Raw genomic sequence first — 21,170 nt, forward strand, 5'->3', positions numbered from 1 at the left:
TTTTTGATAAATTTTTGTTTAGTACAGCAACACACTGTTCGATTTCTTTACCACCGTTTATCATCCGACATGTTTATATATAAAATTCATTCGAAACTTGAAAATATTATTGCAAGGCATGTTTATGAAGGATCGAAACATGTAACGATAAATAGCACACAGCAAGCGCAAATTAGTATCATTAATTAATACGGAAGTATTTTACATTTAGCCTGATGGTAATAGGATTCAATTTTAATAAATTTAAAAATTCATAACGATATATGTGCTGCCACAGATCATATTACATTTAAAGTATATCTAACACGTAAATCACTTGGTGACATGCTCTATTTTTATTTCCTGTCAGCTTTCTTGATTTATCACAGGTAGGGCAAAAGTGTCAAGAGAGAAATCTTGTCTTGCATGCCCGAAAAACGAAGTTGGTTTAGATTTCTATTCGACGTAATCCCACCAATCTTTTTCGTAACCTTCATGTACATGTTCCAAAAGCACTTTTCTTCGACTATCGCAATATCTTAAAATAAAAATAATATATATTTAGTATTTATATATTTTTAAATTTAATTCTTAATTATCACATCTGTTAATGTATTATATTTATTAGAAAAAAAAAAAAACAAATAATCAATAACTTACCTATATTTATCTTGAACCTTTTGTTTAATATCAGCAAGATTTTCACTTGTAATATCTCGTTCAAGATATTCAGAGAGACGTTCTGTAGTACCCTCTAAATCCTTTTGGTTATCCTCGAAAATCACAGATTGGTTATTTTTTCGCACATAATAAGCAAAAACATAAGTATACATAAGAGTCTGTCTACAGGAACACAAAATGTCTACTGCTTTTTTTAAAAATTGTACCTAAAAATAATATTTTTATAAAATATTATTTTGCAATTAATTATAAATAATTAATATTTTGTATTTCTTATTTTTTAATTTAATTATAAATAATATTACCTCAATCCATGACATATTATGTTGTTGCATTTCTTCCATTTTTTCTTTCACACTTGCATAAAGTTTATTTTCGAATTTTAATGATTGCATATGATTTATATATCTATTGCAATAAAATAGATATCTTTGTAATGCAGATCGCGATTTTTCTTGAGCATCTCTTGCTGCTTTAGCCTCTTCTTCATCATAACGATTACAATTATACCAACTAGAACCATGTGGTTCCCAAGGTCCAAGACATACCCAACAAAAATCAGTTTTACAATTTTGATTTTTACACACCATATGATTGCATCCACCATCTTTTTCAATAGTAACATTACATTTTGGACATTCTTTTGTATTTGCAGCAATCCAATTTGATGTTTCAGAATCATCATCACATTTTTTAATCCATTTACGTAATAAATGACATTTTACAGGATCATGCCAATTTTCTCCACAATGGAAACAGAATGTATGCCCACATTTACAAGTTACTGGTCTTGCTTCTACATACTGTACTTTTATAGCATTATTACAATCTGGAGATGGACACCACCTCAATAACCTATTACACTAAATAATAAATAAAATAATAAATAAATTAGTAAAATAAAATAATAAATAATATTATATATAATCTATAATAAAATAAAAACAGACAAAATAATATTTACTTCAACAAAACTATTTGTTATTAAATGTTGATACTTCAGTTTCACTTTAGAGTCTTTTACAAGACGCATAACACTGGCATCATCAACTAAAATGTCACAAGCATGTGCTGCACATGCAATTGTTTGACCAACTCCTTCTTCCATAATTTTTGTTGTAAGATATTCTCCCCAACAACCAGTACAAAAACGATGTCCACATTCAAGTCCAGTCATCATCTAAATTTTTTTAATTGTGTTAAATAATATGAAAAAATATATTTTTAATATGTATTGTAAATTATGATTAATTTCATATGATAGTATTTATATAGTATGTATATTTAAATACATACTGCAGATGGTTGAATCGTAAAACAAATTCCACATTCTTCAGTACCATTTGTTGAAGTTCTTCTGGACTAAAAATTTTATATATATTGTTAATATATATTTATATCATTTATTTTTTATATAATTTTTATATTTTATAACTAAATAATATAAAATCTTATTTACCAATGAGCTTTGAGAAGATTGATTTCTATTTATTAATGGACCCTTTCTAAATGGATTAACAACTCGTGCTTCAGCAAATAATTTTTCCTGATCACCATCATAAAAGCGTTCCATTAATTTTTCTTTATCCCACTTAAAATGATTTAATAAAATACGTGTAGTTGTAGCTGGTATCTATAATTAAATAATACAATGTTTTAATTATAATAATTATTTTCTTTGTTTAAATTAAAAAAATGTACATATTATATATATATTTTTATTATATATACATATTTTTTTATATTTTAATTAAATGATTAGATTTATTTTATAAAATAAATTGTTTTCAACATACTTCTACAACTGTATTAACTTCTTTAATAGAATCAACCATATGTTGCACTATTTCTTCTGTTGATAAAACTTCAAAAGGATAATCATCAACATCTGTTGATCGTTCTCTTGGATTTCCAGCTTCAATTTCCATTGCAAAATCCACATCATCTCCACTAGATTCATTGCCAGAATCAACATCATCATATGTTTCCTCTTCAGAATCCATTGTAAATCTTTTAGTTTATTAAGTAATCAAAACACTAATATATATCCGTTTATTTTATATATTTTGCACCTGTATAAAAAAACAATCAAGGAATATAAGTATTATATCTAGTACTATAAATTTTCTTAAACTTCCTTTGTGATTTGTATATTTGATTTTTTCCATTACATTATATACATGTGTCAAAAACAATCAAATTATTACACAAATATCATAATTAGGTAAAAACAGTACACTGACACATTTTTTTTAATGTAGTCTTCATATGCGCCTAAGAATTATGGAAAAAATAAAAGATCAATGTGAATATTTTTTTTTTGTTTTGATACTCAATAAATTTCGATATAATTTCAATAGGAAAAGAAATGTATTACACCTGCACCCGCGAAATACTGTTGTAGCGGAACAAGGTGAAAACAGCTTATGCTCAACACATGACGTCATCGTTCGCTACTTCCCGAATAAAGCAAGAAACTTTACTGTATATTTCTATTTACTTACTATCAATAGTATTTCACAAAATTTCATTCACGACACTAAGCGATTCCCCAAATAGCATGAATAGTTAAAACTTCAAAATATTTTTACCATCGACGTAAGCAAGAAATAAAATCAGCTGCCAAAACATCCGAGTTGAACTCCGGCAACTGATATACTGAATACTATTTTCACGGAGAAAGGATGAATGAGCTACCGTGTTGTTAGCCAATCAGAAGACTTCTATATACATTTTATCCAATAGCATCCTGTGTTTATTGAATTGATATTTCATATTGTTCTTTGGTTTCTATTAATGCTTCGTTTTAGAACCCATTAATTTTATATATAAAAATTTCATGTTTTATAATTATAATTAATTAAAATAGTATTTAATTAATTAATATAATTATGTACATATAATGATAAAATCAAATTAATTTATGTAAATTTCAAAGTATAATTTTATTTTGATAAAAATTATATATCAAATTAAAAAAAAAAACTTTTGGGATCTTCAATATCTCAGATTTAATCTTTATTAATAGTATCGACTTTTTATTTCCACAGAAATATCTTAACTTTTTCCAATAATTAATAATATTTAAGAAAATATATATAAATGATTATATTAATAAATAAAATCATGAAATACCTTGTTCATATTTTGTGACGAACAGAATATTCCATTTCTAATAACTTATTAAAAATTTATAAAAATTAAAAGTTACATAGAAGTAAAATTATTCCGTATGATATCACCGTGTATTTAATGAATATAATTGAATTATTATATTTTTTCTAAGAATATTAGAAAACTGATTAAGGAAAATTTATTTTGATATCGTTTCGATTTCGTTTAACATAAGAAAACTAGTAACATTAGACTGCAATTACAAATTTTAATGAACACGAAACATCAAATACACTTTACGCGATTGCTAAATATTTATCAATTTTCAAACACATCACAAATTTACAAGATGTATTACCATGCACGATAATCTTTTCAGCCATTGCACTTGACAAGTCACCAAATCAGTAGGCTAATCGGGTAAAACCATAAATTAATCTAAAATGCACCGTTTGCCATGAAAGAAGAAACGAGCTTATAGCTCGAACACTGCTGTCACGTCCATAGCAGTACGTGTGATGACTTTTTCTTCTATAATCGAATCAAATACGTTGTTATTTTTTTTTGCGCTCGCTGTTGAAACTTAAGGTTAGTTGGTTGATGGACAAGAATAGACACAAAATTTCACGCAATACTATCCGAGAAACTGAAAATCTAAGAGGGACGCGACAACGAAATGTCTCGTCGCCAAGTGTCGTTTTACTGACTTTAGTCAACTACATGAAGTAAGCTCTTTATGTGATGCACAGCTGACACACATAGGCGTCGCTATGTAAAAAGAAATATTTTCAAATTTTTGTACTAAAAAAATTACTAATTAAAAAATGCTAATTTTCTTAGTAAATAAAAAATTAACATTACAAATTTTATAATAATTATATATAATTTTAAAATCTATTTTTAAAAAATAAATTTCAAATCAAAATTATTTTTTAATACAATTTCTTTTCCATTTCTTTTTTTGACATAGAAAAACAAATAATTAATCCAGAAAGACTAACACAAATAAATTTTATAAAAAACTATATACATGTAATTTTAAAAATATATTCAAAATATAATCTATTTATCATATAAAAATTATTAAAAGTAATAAAAAATTGTTAAAAAAATTATATTTAATTTCTAAATTGAATATAATATATATATTTATTATATAAAATAATTATATACGACTTATTAAATTTCGTATCTTTTATATATTCATAAAAATAAGTTAAAATTGATTTTAGCTTAATAGATTTAAATTTTCGAGTTATATTACGCCAATGTTTCCATGAACGATAAGTGAAAAAGTTCACGGTATTCTGTCAAGTTAACCCCAAGTGTTGTGATATTCGGGATAAATGTCGAACTGAATTATATAATTAGCGGGTAAAATGAATTTACCCAGTGTAAGTGATTATTCTTTGTTAGAAAAAATTGGTTCAGGAAGTTATGCGACTGTCTACAAAGCGTTTAAAAAGGTATGTATACTTATGAGTGATGAGAATATATACAAATTATATGATAACAGTATCGTAACTAGGTTAACAGGTACCATAATTTGCATATATTCATTATAATTTAAAACACGTATAGTTTTTTATTTCTTATTTTTTTCTTTTATAAATTTCTGTTAATTTTATTCTATTAATACATATAAAATTACAAATTTATTGTTACTTTTGAATACTGTTACTTTTAGATTATTTAGAATATTTGAAAATATTTTAGAATTAAGAATATCTTTATTATTATATTATATATTATATTTATTATTATATTATATTAATATAATATATAATAAATATATTATATTATTATATATTATCATATTAAAAAGTTAACATTATTTTTTCAAATTAATAAATTTATCTTTTAAGATAAAAGATATATATAACATCATATATTTTCTTATTTATATATCTAGTTTTATAATGACAGATATTTATTATATAGTTTATTAAATAGTTATATGTACATATTAGTACATACATGTTTTTTTCTAAATAAATAGCAAAATATTATGATATATTGTATTTTTAATATTTTTATGAATTTTATAACTTTTAATCATGTTTATTATGTATATTAGAATTTAATTTTTGATAGATTTTAATTATTTTTAACTTAAATTTAACGAAAAGTTAATTAATTAATTATCCTGAAATTTTAGTTTAAAATTTAGTACATGACATTAGTACTTAAAACTATATTAAAGAGAAGAAAAATTTAATTTACCTGAAATTAATCTTAGAAAAAATTAGTTCTTTCTAAAATCAATCACAATGTTAATATATTTGCAAGTTGCTTATATACATATAAAAAAAAGAATAAAATATAAAAATATATTTAATACACATGCAATTTAATATGCATCTTATTTATCATGTTGTATTAATTTTAATTTATATAAATTTTAATTTTGTATTTAATTTTAATAAAATAAAAATAATTTCAATTATTCACATTTTTTTATGCTTTTTATACTTTTTTATGATATATCTATTTTTTAATAAAAAATAACAAAAAAAGATAATAAAGAGAAATAAGAATATTCTCTATCTATTAATAAATTTCTAATTAATAAATAAATTTCAAAAAAATTATTATTTACCACTAATATGATTGGAACCGCGTATTTGTACTCGAATCACTAATCTCTGCACTCGTATTCAGGGAGAAAATGTCGCGTTATTTAAGATCAAGTGCAACTTATTTTAATATAATTCAATGATTGAACTTGAATTGTGTCAAATGTATTAATGTAGAATTGAGAAGTAGCCAGAAAAAAATAATCACGTTGACACTTGAAAACAGTCTTATCTCAAGGCGAATCTAATACTATGCTATTGTTGGTCGTTTATAGGATGGATGCCGAGAGATAGTCGCAATCAAACGTGTAGACAAATCGTCGCTCTCCAAATCAGCTATTGATAACATCGTTACAGAAATCTATCTCCTAAAAATATTGCGTCATGAAAATATCGTCGAAATGAGGGATTTTTTTTGGGATGAAGGGTTAGTCCATTAAATATCAATTCTATTATAAAAAGGATTATATTCTAAAACCATTATATTTATTTGTGAAAGATATTACAGGATTAAGCTTTATTTATAATATTATCTGTTATGAAAAATAATAAATTATTAATTTTATATTAATATTTTTATTCTTCGATTGGTTTGATAGAAGCAAGTTTTACTAACAATTCAAAAAATTTTTTCAATCTTTAACATTTTATAAATATTATAATTCATAAACAGTTCCAATGTTTTTTTAATGGTCATTCATAATTATTATTAAATTTAATAATAAATTTAAAATTATTATTCAAAACAATTAGGGGATTAAGATTTCCTCTAATTATTTTGAACATGTACCAAAACATATCTATCGTTCAGCATAATGCAGGCACATATATATCGTAATGGAATACTGTGATGGTGGTGACTTATCAAGTTTTATAAAGAAGAGGCATAAGCTACCCGAACAAATTTGCCGTAAATTTTTGCAGCAACTCGCACTTGCTTTGAGATATCTACGTAATAATAATGTTTCCCATATGGATTTAAAACCACAAAACTTATTAGTAGTGAGAAAACCGCAATTAACATTAAAAGTTGGAGGTTCGTTTTATATTTCGGACTTTTTTCTTTTTTAATTTGTTTAAATTTCTTCATTCGCTTAAAGTACTTGATGATTTTTATTTTACGACTTCTTTTATTTTAGATTTTGGTTTCGCTCAATATCTTTCAAATTCAGAGCAAAAATTTGCAATTCGTGGTTCTCCACTTTACATGGCACCAGAAATTTTGTTTAAGCGTAAATACGATGCTCGCGTTGATTTATGGAGCGTCGGAGTGATCATGTATGAATGTCTTTTCGGTAAAGCTCCATATTCTAGTGGTAGTTTTCAAGAATTAATTGAAAAGATCAAGGACTGTCGATCTATAGAGGTGATTACATCGTTAATCTCTTTTATATATTGAACAAATAGATCGAAAAAATAAAGTACTATTTTGCTTTTATATTTATACCATATTATATTTCTACTTATTTTCATCTTCCATTTATTAATTATTTTCGTTATTTTATTTTTATTTTTTTTTCTTTAAAATAAATAGATTATTTATTTTAAAGTAAATAGATTAAATAGTAATAGTAAAATTTAATAGTAAAATAAATAGATTATTTATTTTAAAGTTGTCTCTTTACATGTTTACAAATAGACAAAAAAAATTCTAAGTTTAATCAATTCTCAGAAACAACTTAAAAATTTGTTGATTAAAAAAATATAATAAATACAATAATATATAATAATAAGTATAACAATAAGTTCTTTAATACTTTCTTTTTTCTATAAAAAAGAATTCATGTAAATATTCAATATTATTCAATATAAAGTGTAATAATTATAAATCATTTTCTAATTGTATTTAAAAAAATATTAATCTTTAAATACTTATCATTTATTATTTTGAAACAAAAAAAGAAAGATATTATGAGTTTATTATATAAACAATAATGTAAAAAATAGACATAGAATAAGAAATACAAATAAAAGTATATGATTGTTACAAATAATCGTTATTATATCTTTTTTCGAAGCTTTAAAACTCATAATTGATAAATAGTATTTCAATAAAATCTTCAGTTCATAAAAATGGAACATAATAAGATTTTAGATGGATAATTATTATAATTGATAACATTTTATAAAAGAATATGTTCCTTCAATTATGGAATACAAATATATTTAGAAAAAAAAGAATTATTTGAAAAAGAATAGTGCTTAAAATAATATTTTCGAATTATTTAGAATGATTTATTTTTGATAATCGTATTCAAATCTTAATATTGCGGATAATTAATTTTTATTATTAGATAATTATATTTTTTATTTATAATTTCTAATCTTATAACTTTTTTATTAAATTCTTTATAATGTAACTATAAAATATATACACAAATTATATATAGTTTAATGATATAAAAAAATTTTTTAAATATATATTTAATTGTAATTATATATATATTATTTATTAATTATATTTATAATTATGTTATGTTAATGTTTTGTTCAAATGCAAGATGATAATATATCCATATATCTATCGAAATATATAATTTTAAACATATAACATAAAGATATAACAAATATAAAATTAAAAATTTTTAACATACTTTTTATATCTATTATATATGTATGTATTGTGTATGTAAAAGATGAATTAATTAAAGGAAAATATTAGATATATTTCATTTCATTGATTTAATTGATAATTGATAGATTTTACGATAATTTAAAAAAATAAATATTTTTGAAAAAAATTATTATAAAAAATTATTTATAATATACATTATAATAATTAAAAGTGAAAAGAAAAAAATTTTTTATAGCAATAGTACTTTTATTAATAAATATATTAATAATTTTTTTTAAAAATAATCTAATTTTATTTTTGATTTCTTAATTTTTTTTATACATTTTTTTCTTGTATTTTTTTTTATTTAAAGTTTCTTTGTATTTGAAAATTATTTATTCCTTTCTCTAACTATGACTTGATATCATGAAACCATAGTTACCGAAAGGTTCGCACGTGTCACATGAATGCAAGGATTTATTGATGTCCTTATTGAAGCATGATCCTGACAAGAGAATAACATTCGATGAATTTTTCGGTCATGATTTTCTGGATTTGGCTCACGCGCCAACAAAGGAAAATTATGATAAGGCGATAGAGTTAGTTCAGAATGCTGTGAAAATGGATGCAGAGAAAAATTTAAAAGAAGCATTTCATTTATATTGTGAAGCTCTTAGATATTTTATACCTATTGTTACAAGTAAGAATAAATATTATAAATAATAAAATAAAATGTTATAAATAAATGTGATATAATTTATTTATAATTATTTATGTTTTAATCACGTATTATTAGATGAGACTGATTTAAAACGAAAAGAAAGCTTAAGATTACGTGTAAATGATTACATTAAAAGAGCAGAAATATTGAAAGCGTCGTGTATAGATAATATTGATGATAAAGATAAATGTAAATATGTGCATCATAAAGGAAGTTCTTCGTCTATTCAAAAAACATCATCTTTAAATGATAGATCATCATCCGCATATCATGAGCTGCGTTTGTATTAAAATTTTTATAATATTGCAATTATTTTAATAAAGTATTATATAATATTTTTTAATTCTTTAATTTGTATAAGAGAATTCATAAAATAATATTTCTTTTGTTAAAAAAATTAAAAAATTAATTAAAATTACTTAACATAAATTATATTGAGAATAAAAATATAAGAATAGATAAAAATTGTAATTATATCATAATTAAAATTCTTATATAAATATTAGAAAACATAAAATTCATTAAAAATATAATTTAATTATATATCATTATAGAATTCTAATTAGGAAGAGTTTCAATAAAATAAAAAAAAAGCAATATAATCAAAGATAAATAGAATAGAATTCGTGTCTTACTACTACTAGATATTACTACTTAATATTACTTACGTGCCAAGAACAAATTATAAAATTGTTCTAATTCTTCTGTTAATTCATATAAATATATAAGTAACGTATTTAATATGAAATATTATTTTATGATTATTTCTTATAATAAATAAACATATTTAATTGTGATTTTAAACTTGAAAAATTTTTGTTAATAAATTATTATTATATTTATTTATCAATAGGAATGCTTAGCAAAAGTACAGTTGGTATGATGGATGCATTTGAAATAGGAGAAATTGCTGAATTATATCTTGCAGAAGGAAATTATGCACTTGCATTAGAAAAATTTCAATCGTGTCTAGGGATATTAGTACCTCTGTTAGGAAAAGAACCAGCAGGTCGAAGGAGAGATCTATTACATAAACAGGTGATGTTTAATTAATATTCATTTTTTAAATCGATTTTCAAGTTAAATATTAGAAAAATTTATATTTATACATATAATTAATATTTACATTAAATTAATATATAGATTTGTAAAAATATTTATTATTTACATTTTTTATTTTTAATTTTTCACTTTTTTTTATGCAAATATAAAATATATTTGATTTAAAAAAAAACAACAAAATATATACAAAAAAACAACAACAAATAATACAAATAATAAAATAATCAACTATTTTTATAGCTTATTTATTTAGATCATATTAAGAATAATATAGTATATTTTTACTGTCTTAAATATATCGAATTATTATTTGATATGAAAAGTTATTATTTAACAAATAATTTTTTATTTTCAGTATTATTAATATTTAATATTTAATGCCGTTATCTTATTTTTTTCTCCATTATTTTATTTTAGAATAATAATTTGATTATAGTTCATTTTTGAATTAAATCACTAAATACTTTTAATGATATTGATCAATCAATTGATCAAAGATTTATAATATATAAAATAAAGAAAAAAATAAATTAAAATAATAAGTTGAAATATAAATATGTGAAATTATGTGAATCATATTCGAAATTCTATTGAAATTCTTTTAATAAACCGATAATAATAAATGGATTATTTTATATGTTTATATTTATATATTATATAATATATTAATATATTATATATAATAATATATTAATATATATAATATTATAATTATAATATTTATATTTTGAAAAAATAAACTTACAGAATTATTCATTTATTTACTAATTTGCATGATAATTATTTAAATATGATATTTATTTTAAAAAAAATTTTTCATTTCAATTTATTTTTATTTCGTTTAATCATTATAGATATCAATCTTATATTCTTGCTATTATTTAATGATTATTATAATTGATAGAACTATATACTATTTATATTGAAACAAATTTTTATATATATGAATTTGAATTGATAATGATCAATGATCGTATATTTCTTTGTATTAAACAACAAATAATCATTAGATATTATTTGATGTTTCATGATATATTAAAATAATAATTTTAATTACAATATTTATTTAAATATATCTAATTTATTTTTTTTCTTAATAAATATTATTAAATAATTTGCATAATTTTTTTGTATAAACAAATTTTTTTTACAAACGCTTTATCATTTTGATTTTAGTAAATTAAATTATTATTTTAGTTCATTAAATCTTTTAAAATATTTTTCATAATAACTAACAACTGAACAATTATTAATATTGCGAAACAAATAATTCGATGTAATATCGTAATTAAATTTTATGAATATTGTAACATTTATTTATGCTTTTATTACATTTTATTATATTATATAAATATATATATATAAAGCATATTATATTCTTATATATTTTATAATGTTATACTAATTGACAGGTACAATTTTGGATGAAAGAAGCCGAAAGTACCAAAGGACTTTTAGCTACTAAAGATATTGAAGAATCCGCGCAACGTGGTTCTGATGCATCAGAGCAATGCATAATTCAGTAATTCAAATTTTAATATAGAATATTAGTTATTTATATTAATAATCCTCAAATTTTTATGAAACAAATATAAATACTATGTTATACAAGCAATTTAATATATGTATAATGTTGTCATTTATTTATGAAAAAATAAATAATTTTATATCTAATTTTTTAATATAAATAGTATTCTTTCGCAATATATTATCTACAGTTACAACATATTTATATTTATTAAAATTTTTTTTAAAGATATTACACGAAGTAATTATTAAGTCTAATCTTCTATTCTTCTATAAGATTCTAGAACTAACTAAAAAAAAAAACTAAAAAAAAAAACAATGAAATAGAAACATTTTCGTATTATTAATTAAATTTTTCTTGATAAATTTATATAATATTTTTTACTATGATTTATATAAATAAATTATAACTATATATAATAAATTAATAACTATATATATAAATATAATTTTTTTTTCATAATGTTAAAAATGTCTTATTGAAAAAATTTTAGATTGGAATTTATACATATCTACCTATATTTGTAAGTTTTATTGCACCAATAAAAATTAACCAAATTACAAAAATTCACTTAAGGATCTAGTTCTATAAAATTCTAAAAATATTTACATTTTTTTTGAAGCACTCATTTTCAAAAATTTTTTACAATTGGAATTTCTATAGTTTTCAACGAAGTAACATTACATAAACTATTTATATTATTCTTGTTTTTGTTATGTTTTCTTTACATTGCTTCTAATATGAATGATGTATATAGTTACATTTCATGTCATGCTAGTTCGTCCTTGACATTTCAAAGGAAACAGTTGTAAATTTATTTACAAATAAAAATAAACAAATGTCCGAATAAAAAAATAAATGTAAAATACAATGTGATATTTTGTAACAAAGATAATTTCATTTAAAAAAAAAAATTTTCCGCAAACACTAAAATTTGAAACGGAAAAAGAGGGCGCGCATATCATGGCGCGTCGCCCTTACGACTTCCGGTAAAACCACGTGACCTAGCTAACGGTCGCTGTTGCCCTGAAGCGTCATGGAAATTCCCATTCCCGAGCAACAACCCCCGCCCCCTTCTCTATGTACATACCCCCTGCTCACCCCCTCCCCATTAAAGTCCCCACTATGGCGTTGTCAGGTACTTATGTACATCCCCCACTCCTTTGCAAAATTCTCTTCCCCCACTACCTAACTATTGGTACCGGATGTGCGGCAACGTCGCAACCGTTAAGTACATAAGGACGAGTGGGAGGGGGACGAAGGGGGGTACGAGAAAGAACTGGCAACGTGTACCACATTCAAATCTGGACAGAACCCGGTCGGCCTCTCGGTTCACCTCCGCACAAAACAGCAGAAAACGCGGGCCGCGAGAGAATTGCGTGTACGTATAAAACGAGCAATCGACAACAGTTCTCTACGATCTGTTTAAGATTATCTGTGCACATTGTCGTGTATCTTTATTGTCAAGTATAGACACGAAATAGATTTCTAACGCAAGGCGCATTTCGCGGCGCCCTCGTGCGACGACCCTTTCGCTTTCCCCCCGTAAGTGTGAATTTTGCGCGCGCGCACATACAGTTTAATGTAAATGTCACGGGAACGTAGGGGTAGCGTGACCGTGTGGCGGAAGTGTTGTTTTGTGTTGTGGAATTATGTGCATGGACATTCAGGTTAACGAGAAGAAGAAGAAGAAGATGACCGACAGGAGTGTCGACGAAGACGTACAAATCGTCGAAGCCCGAGTCAACAGAGGTAAGTTTTGAGGTTATGGGTGGCGGCAGCGGTCGCGGTGGCGGCGACAGCAGACTCGCGCGTATCATTTCCCCCTCTCTTCTATATATTCCATCTCTTTTTCTCCTTCTATTATCTGTATTCTTCTCTCGTTAGGTTCTCTTTCTATCTCTCTTTATCTTTCGTTGTTTCCTCACTTGATTTCCTACCACGTCCAATCACGTTACCCTCGCTATGTTGTACCAGTGCCCAGTGCCTAGAAGGTACACATCGTGCTTTCTGTTTTCTACGAGCTGCGCCTCGTGCAGACCCGGCGAAACGTGGTTCCTCGATACGACTACCTGTCAACATCTGAACATATACACACACATCTTTCATGTTGACAATATACCGTTGCTACAACGACACGTGGAATCTAAATAGACATTCTATCTTCTCAAAACTTGACATATTATTTTTCATCAATTTTTTGTTATTACATTTTTTTATAGTATAATAAAATTGATTAATTTTTTTTGTTTCTTTTTAAGTTTTTTAATCATTTTTCAAATATTTATAAACATTACATGTACTGTAATCTATTGAATTGAATATTGAATATATAAAATATTTTACATTTATTAATTCCTATATAATCTACTGTATTGTTTAAGGTTTGTGTATGTGCAAATGGATACATGTTTTTTAATTCATTTTTAAATTATATTTCGATATTATATCTTATATAATATATTTTATTATAATATCTAATTTAATTTTAGATATTATTAAAACATTAATAACAAATATAGAGAAAGAAATTTACTATTTTTAAATTGTTATTTACTGATTACTGTATTTACTATATTAGAACATTTATATTAAATATATTAAATGTATGAAATTAAATAAGAAATATTTAATAATATATGATGCTTGATATTTGCAAAAATATTCCGGCAAATACATATACATATATTGATTATAGCTATTTAATATTAACAAGCACAATAAATTGTTAATGATAAAACTTATTTACAATACATTTCAATATATGATCAATAAAAGGATGTTAATTCACATTTCATTTTATCCGCGTGTGCTTGCAGAGGATGACGTCACGGTTTATTTAAAGCAAATGGTAAGATGATCCTGGTAATATCGTAGATATTTTTTTTTTTGTAAAGAAACTGTATAATGAATACTTAAATTAAAGAACCATATAACTTTCATAAAGATAAAATATTATGAGAAACTTGAAGCATATCATCTATTGTTAAAAAGTTGTTTATATTAACGAAAGATATTGTTAAATATATCATTTATGGACAAATATATATTTTTTATACAAATATAAATACAATCAAATAATAATGATTGTATGCTTATTCACAGATTAGTTATTAATTAAGCTTTATACATTGCATTGAGATTAGGATAAGAAATTATATGAAACATTTTTATATCGCCAAATTATACGATTAACATTATTTTTTATCATATGTATGAAATTACGTGAAAAACATATTGATTTTATTTTAGAATAAAAAAAAAATATTATATATATTCTAATTATTGAGTTCATAAGTTTTTTTTTCTTAACCTATTTAATTAATCTTATTTTACTATGATAATGATAACTATCATAACTATCATTTTTTATGATAATGATTTAATTACAATTTTTCTAATAATTTAAGGTTGGAATTTTTATAGGAACTCTAAATTATATTTTATATTCTAACCTTAAATAGAAAAATTATAGAAATTGTTTATAGCATGGCATAATTAACGATTCCTATATATATCTAAATTTATTATTTATTAGATAAAAAATAATAAAATTAAATATGAAAAAATATTGAAAGTTAATCAATTATAAATATATAGCGATTATTTATCTGAGATTATATTTTTTTTAAATAATTAAAAATTTATTACATTCACAAATATGCATAATAAAATGTAAATATTAATATTAATAAAAATGTAATTATTATTATCATTATCATCATCACCATCATCATTATCATCATCATCATTATTATTATTATTATTATTATTATTATTATTATTATATTTGTTGTTGTTGTGTTATTATTATTGGATACAAAAAAATTGCGATTCAAACATTTTTTTAAAGTTTTCATCTTTTTTAACTTTCAAAAATGACAAAAATATAAATAAATTTTAATTTAACGAAATTTGTTTCTTGCAAAACATTTGGGTGGGTATAATATTTATTTCGTTAAAAGTTTTTTTTTTATGAAACATTTGTATAATAAATAATAAATAAAAATATACATATATTTTCTTCTTTTGCATATATAATATTTAAGCAGATTAATAATTTTAATTTAATAAAATTATGATAATTTTATTCGAAATAGTTCTATTGATATTTGTTTTATTAATTTATGAAATTATATATGATAAAATATATATACATTACATACTCTAGCGTCCGTTCAAGTTGAGTCACATTTCTACGCCTCGTGTAACACGGAGCCCAGCTCACTCCTCCGACCGCCCGCCCGTTTGCTCCGCCGGCACATATATGCAAAGGCAACTATATACTGTATATACGCGAGCGTGAGCTGGGAGGGAAATATGTGCAAACGTAGTATATAATGTACCCGCCCCTATGTACTATATAAGAGCTAAAGAATGATGTAACAAAGAGGCCGTTTCACGAAGTTTGCCGAGCATTCCCGAGGTGACGACTTCGTGCAAGTCGCATGCGTGCTTGTGTACTATGGAAACACATACTAGGATGCTTGTCAGCTGCTACAAGTGCACGGCGCCATATGCAATTCTACCGAGTTGCGCAAAAAATTATATTTACAAAAATGATAGAGCATATTTTGATTATTTTTTTTTATTATCTCTATAAAATATTCATTTTTTAAATTCATCTTTATTTTTTTGTCATGAAATATACATAAAGTATATGACTTAATCATATGGCCTTATCATGATTAAAGCAAGCATATTTCATTTAATTGTTTGTGTATATGATATTCATTATATTATATAATGTTTGATCTTATGATTTCATAATTGAATGTAAAAAGAAATACATTACTATTAAAAATAAAAAGCAAATTATAATTGGAAATTATAATTGATAAATGTTGGACAGATAAAGAAAGAATCGTGCAATTACAACAAGAGAATGGATAGATTTGTAGAGAACACATCCGGTTTAACGCCATATTGTTCTTTACTAATCTCTTCCCCCTCCATTTTCCACTCTCTCCCCTCCCCACGAACTTGTATCATTTGGCATAGCAACAGCACCAATAGAGAGCTACTATAAATAGCTACGATCTTCCAGTGTTGCCAAAACGACTGGCCCAGCGTATACCAGGGAAGAAATCTGACTAATCAAGGCCGCGTCAGCCATTTTGCAATGGCAACGTTGCATTCTCAAATCATTATTGATGATAAATTTTGATAAAAAAAAATATATTTTAAATAAAGAAAACTATCAGTATTATTATAATATTTATGTAATTAATGTTTTTTTTAAATATTTTTTTTCAATTATTTATATAATATAAAATTCAAAATATTTTAAAAAGATTATTTGCAAAATATATACTTATATTTATACAATAATGATGCGTTTTGTATATTTTTTTTTTGTTATATGTTTCTTAAAGTATCGATCAAGCGATGTTGCTTTTTCCCCACATATATCTATGTATTAATATATATACGATTGAAAAGTGAAAAAAGAGAGACCAAGTGGGCGTGCCTGCAACGAGAACCGGCAACGTTGCAGCCGTAAATCATGATTAAAATAATAAGTATAATACATATGTAGTACATAGGAGGCTGTCGGGTATATGTATGTAAGAGCTGCGCAGAGGCACAAACAACGACGTACGTCTGACAACGTTCTGCGCAGCTTCAGTTCCCCCACTTTTATCATTTGACCCCCACTATTACGCAGAATCCCACGGGTAAGTTCCAGAAGTAGCAGTGGGGATGAAACGCGGGCGTTAGAGGAGGGAAGGGCACCTGAAACCGCGACTATATACCCCCGCGTGCGTTTACCAATCTTGGCACTTTGCCTGAAAGAGCATATCGACCGTGCAACGTTGTCACATCGTCTGCGCGATCTTACGCGTTGGCCCTGGCCACTCTTTGAGCGGTATGTACCTAGCTGCTGCAGCCGATCCCTAACACACGATGCGAAATCTGATCGAGGATATGGTTCACCTATTTATATGATTTAGTGACGTGTCTAGTGTAAAATCTAATAGTTTATTATCAAGTAAGAGTAATGAAATGATAATATTATACTGAGAAGAAATAATAAAATTGCATATTTGCAAAATATTTAATGTAAAACAAAAATGTAAAACTATGTAAAACTAATGTTTTTGTAAATGAAGTTTTAAGTAACATTTTCAATTATTTTTTATCATTATATAAAAATGAATTTATCAAAATTTATAAAATTGATGTAATAAATGAAATTATATTTATACTTTTCTATATTATTAGGTAGATACAAGAAAATTCGCACAACTAAATGGAATTTATAAATATATAATGTAATTATTTTTATTAAGAAAAATGATGTTAATATTTTATTATTTTTTGTAATTTTAGAAGTTTTAAAAATCATAAAAATTTCTTTAAGATATAAAATATATAAATATAATATAAAATATTTCTCTTTTTTTTGTTACGGATAATTGTTTATATTTTTAAATTTTTAATTTATTGTCTACAATTTTATGCATATGTTTGTGTTTATTGTTATGAATCTATATAAACAATAATATATAATATATAATATATATTGTATATATTATTATTGAAATTTTATTAAAAAATTAACAAATATTTTATAAAATGTGATTAAAATATATATAATAATATACATGGAATAATAAAAATTTCTTTGTTTAAAACGAATGATGTTCATGACAATATAACAAGCATGCATAATAACATAACATATAAAGATTTTTTTCAATTTATTCGATATTTAAATACTTATATCACTGTAACATTCAACAATTAAAAAATTTTATGTGTAAAAAATTTTATTTATGCTAATATATATATATATATTTTTTTTTATTATTTTAAATCTAAAATTATAACACACACAGAATTTTGTTATATGTATAAATATATAATCACAAATAAAAACGTACTTAAATAATTTCTTGCGTATTTGATTATTTTTGTAACACAAAGTTAAATACATCCTTCACTTGTCACTGATCGGCTTCGACTAGAGACTGCTGCCAAGCAACGCTCTTATATAGCTCTCTGTGTATCGAACATCAAAACATGCGATTATTCAGCAATTAGTATAAACAGAAGTTTCTTTCTATCACATAAAGTATATATTTGTAGAAAGTTAACAAATATTTTTTTAAATAATAAATCTTATTATATTAATTATTGTAAATAAAGAAAATGTAAAAATTTGTAATAATAATACGTATTTATACATAATTTAATATTTACTATTATATTTATTTAAATTAGTGGCGCATGCGTAATATATTTTATATTTAGAAATGCAATTCTGTGTAAGTAATAATATTGGCTGCAACAGATAGGTGGCGACAGCTATTGGAAAGACTAGTAATCCTTTTTACCTAGAATGATAGAAATCTGTACATAGTAGAAAATTCTGATTCAAATTTCTTATTGATAAAACATAATAAATTAACAAAATGTATTGTAATATATAAAATGTATATTATTTTTGTAGATTGTAAATTTGTTTTTAAATATTATTATCATTTTATTTTTAATGAAAATTATTCTAAACAATTGATATTTGATCAAATTCGAAATATTTTGTACTTTTATATTCCATATAATAAAATATCAATAGAATACAATAAAAATAAATTGAGAAATTATTGTTTAAAAATATGAAATAAAAATAAAATTTTTAAAAGAACGATTGACCAGAAATAGTAAATATAATATAAACGTCAGATGGATTCCTAAAAATGGAAAGTTAAAGTCAACTGTGGTCATATGTCGTGGAGGACGATACTGGCACGTACCTAGGAGTACAGTCAGTACGGAAAACTAAACGTACCGCTCTAGTCCGTAAGATTCGCAGTCGGCTAGATCGGCGGAATGCCTAGTGTCCCGTGCAGCTGCAGGCAGACAACTCGATGCTACGGCATGGCCTAGTGGACGGCCTGAAATCGGAGATTTACAGAGGCTAAGTCCACGTAAAATGGCGCTATCCTCAATCGAGAGCATCTTAATCGACAGCAAAACTTCGCCGGGGTCCAGAGGTACGCCCGTTCAAAGAACATGTACATAATCAGTATCAACGATACCATCTACATTTATCTACTTCCAATGTATCTCTTGAAAATTGAGTTGAATGTGATAAACTCTTTCGCGCCACCTGCTATAATTGTAATCAGCAGGCAAAGTGAAACGTCGAGGGAAAGCGTGAAAACTTCAAACCAAGAGAGTCGAAGCAGGATAACTTTTCCATCTAAGCCTGTTCATCTCATCGTGTAACATGGTCGTGTGTCGTCTCATCGACAGTGCACATCGATAGTCGCACCGTGTATAACCTCTTCGCTGGTGTATCTTTGCATTCATCGATATGTGATTTTGATTAAAGCAAAAAATATTGTTAATTATTGAAAATGAGGAACGATATTACGGACATGCATACAGCGAATGCTGATAGCAGTACAGACGCCATATGGCTCGAGAAAAGGAGTCCGTCGCAGACGGCGCTTGACCAAGTGTCACTCAGTACGTTTCTAATGCATCTTTTTATAACGAACAAAAGATGTGGTTTATAAGTTTAGTGTCATATTTTGTTCATGATATACACGTGTACGCACATTCTTTGTTTTTTAGTAAATGATGTCGATTGAAAAGAGCACGAAATTTTTTCTGTCAAATTCATTTATGGAAATGAAATGTAATAAAATAAATTAATCTTTTTCCAAATATAATTGATGATCATTTTATTTAAATATTGGTATAATAGTGATTAAATGAAGATCGATTAATTGATGAATAATCAATTAACATTTGTCACGTGTATAATGTTTTGAAACTTCTAATGTGTTACAAAACTGAGAGTGCGCAACTACATCAAATTTAAATTTGCAAATTTCTGAAAAATGTGATTTCTAATATAATAATAGAAAATTATTCATATGTAAAGTTGAACTAGACAAATTAATAATAATAATTATGTGATATGTTAAAATTTTCATTTTT

The 21,170-nt window shown here is 24.5% G+C and overlaps 3 protein-coding genes across 15 annotated transcripts in view; 2 read left to right on the forward strand and 1 right to left on the reverse strand.

Annotated features, from left to right (window-relative positions):
* On the reverse strand, window positions 1–20,110 carry LOC108002552 (E3 ubiquitin-protein ligase ariadne-1). Of its 6 annotated transcripts, XM_062082373.1 has the most exons (9): window positions 20,011–20,110; window positions 19,103–19,555; window positions 2,457–2,732; window positions 2,120–2,293; window positions 1,957–2,022; window positions 1,625–1,840; window positions 966–1,523; window positions 640–866; window positions 1–517 (listed from the first exon to the last, which is right to left on the reverse strand). In XM_062082373.1, the coding sequence occupies exons 3-9, from the start codon at window positions 2,661–2,663 to the stop codon at window positions 436–438; spliced, it is 1,530 nt and encodes a 509-aa protein (XP_061938357.1). In that variant the 5' UTR covers window positions 2,664–2,732; window positions 19,103–19,555; window positions 20,011–20,110; the 3' UTR covers window positions 1–435. The 6 variants fall into 6 exon arrangements, with proteins under 6 accessions (XP_061938357.1, XP_061938359.1, XP_016919771.1 ...); XM_062082375.1 differs by lacking the exons at window positions 19,103–19,555; window positions 20,011–20,110 and adding an exon at window positions 6,374–6,552; XM_017064282.3 differs by lacking the exons at window positions 19,103–19,555; window positions 20,011–20,110 and adding an exon at window positions 4,133–4,272.
* LOC108002553 (serine/threonine-protein kinase ULK3) lies at window positions 4,369–12,361 on the forward strand. 3 transcript variants are annotated; one of them, XM_017064285.3, is made up of 9 exons: window positions 4,369–4,499; window positions 5,007–5,240; window positions 6,626–6,777; window positions 7,172–7,386; window positions 7,490–7,716; window positions 9,343–9,604; window positions 9,701–9,904; window positions 10,479–10,663; window positions 12,100–12,361. In XM_017064285.3, the coding sequence occupies exons 2-9, from the start codon at window positions 5,154–5,156 to the stop codon at window positions 12,211–12,213; spliced, it is 1,446 nt and encodes a 481-aa protein (XP_016919774.1). In that variant the 5' UTR covers window positions 4,369–4,499; window positions 5,007–5,153; the 3' UTR covers window positions 12,214–12,361. The 3 variants fall into 3 exon arrangements, with proteins under 3 accessions (XP_016919774.1, XP_061938369.1, XP_016919776.1); XM_062082385.1 differs by lacking the exon at window positions 4,369–4,499 and having other exon boundaries at window positions 4,791–5,240; XM_017064287.3 differs by lacking the exons at window positions 4,369–4,499; window positions 5,007–5,240 and having other exon boundaries at window positions 6,635–6,777; window positions 7,162–7,386.
* The window catches only part of LOC108002540 (uncharacterized), a 14,382-nt gene continuing 7,006 nt past the window's right edge, over window positions 13,795–21,170 (forward strand). For 2 of the 6 annotated variants that reach the window (XM_062082347.1, XM_062082354.1), the window contains exon 1: window positions 13,795–13,967. In XM_062082347.1, the coding sequence (XP_061938331.1) occupies window positions 13,868–13,967 (100 nt within the window). In that variant the 5' untranslated portion in view covers window positions 13,795–13,867. Of the gene's footprint in view, window positions 13,968–20,082; window positions 20,216–20,555; window positions 20,694–21,170 lie in introns of those variants that run through there. The other 4 variants (XM_062082355.1, XM_062082362.1, XM_062082340.1 and 1 more) reach the window with 2 other exon arrangements.

This window comes from Apis cerana, linkage group LG1, assembly GCF_029169275.1.
Source record: "Apis cerana isolate GH-2021 linkage group LG1, AcerK_1.0, whole genome shotgun sequence".
NCBI classification, from domain to species: Eukaryota; Metazoa; Arthropoda; class Insecta; order Hymenoptera; family Apidae; genus Apis; species Apis cerana.

Coding starts and splice junctions, on each gene's coding strand:
- LOC108002552 (XM_062082373.1), bottom strand. CDS start 2,663: ATGGATTCTGAAGAGGAAACATATGATGATGTTGATTCTGGCAATGAA. Junction 2,023..2,119: donor AATCTTCTCAAAGCTCATTG/GTAAATAAGATT, acceptor TAAAATTTTTAG/TCCAGAAGAACTTCAACAAA. Junction 518..639: donor AAGGTTCAAGATAAATATAG/GTAAGTTATTGA, acceptor TTTTATTTTAAG/ATATTGCGATAGTCGAAGAA.
- LOC108002553 (XM_017064285.3), top strand. CDS start 5,154: ATGAATTTACCCAGTGTAAGTGATTATTCTTTGTTAGAAAAAATTGGT. Junction 5,241..6,625: donor TCTACAAAGCGTTTAAAAAG/GTATGTATACTT, acceptor GGTCGTTTATAG/GATGGATGCCGAGAGATAGT. Junction 9,605..9,700: donor TTTTATACCTATTGTTACAA/GTAAGAATAAAT, acceptor ACGTATTATTAG/ATGAGACTGATTTAAAACGA.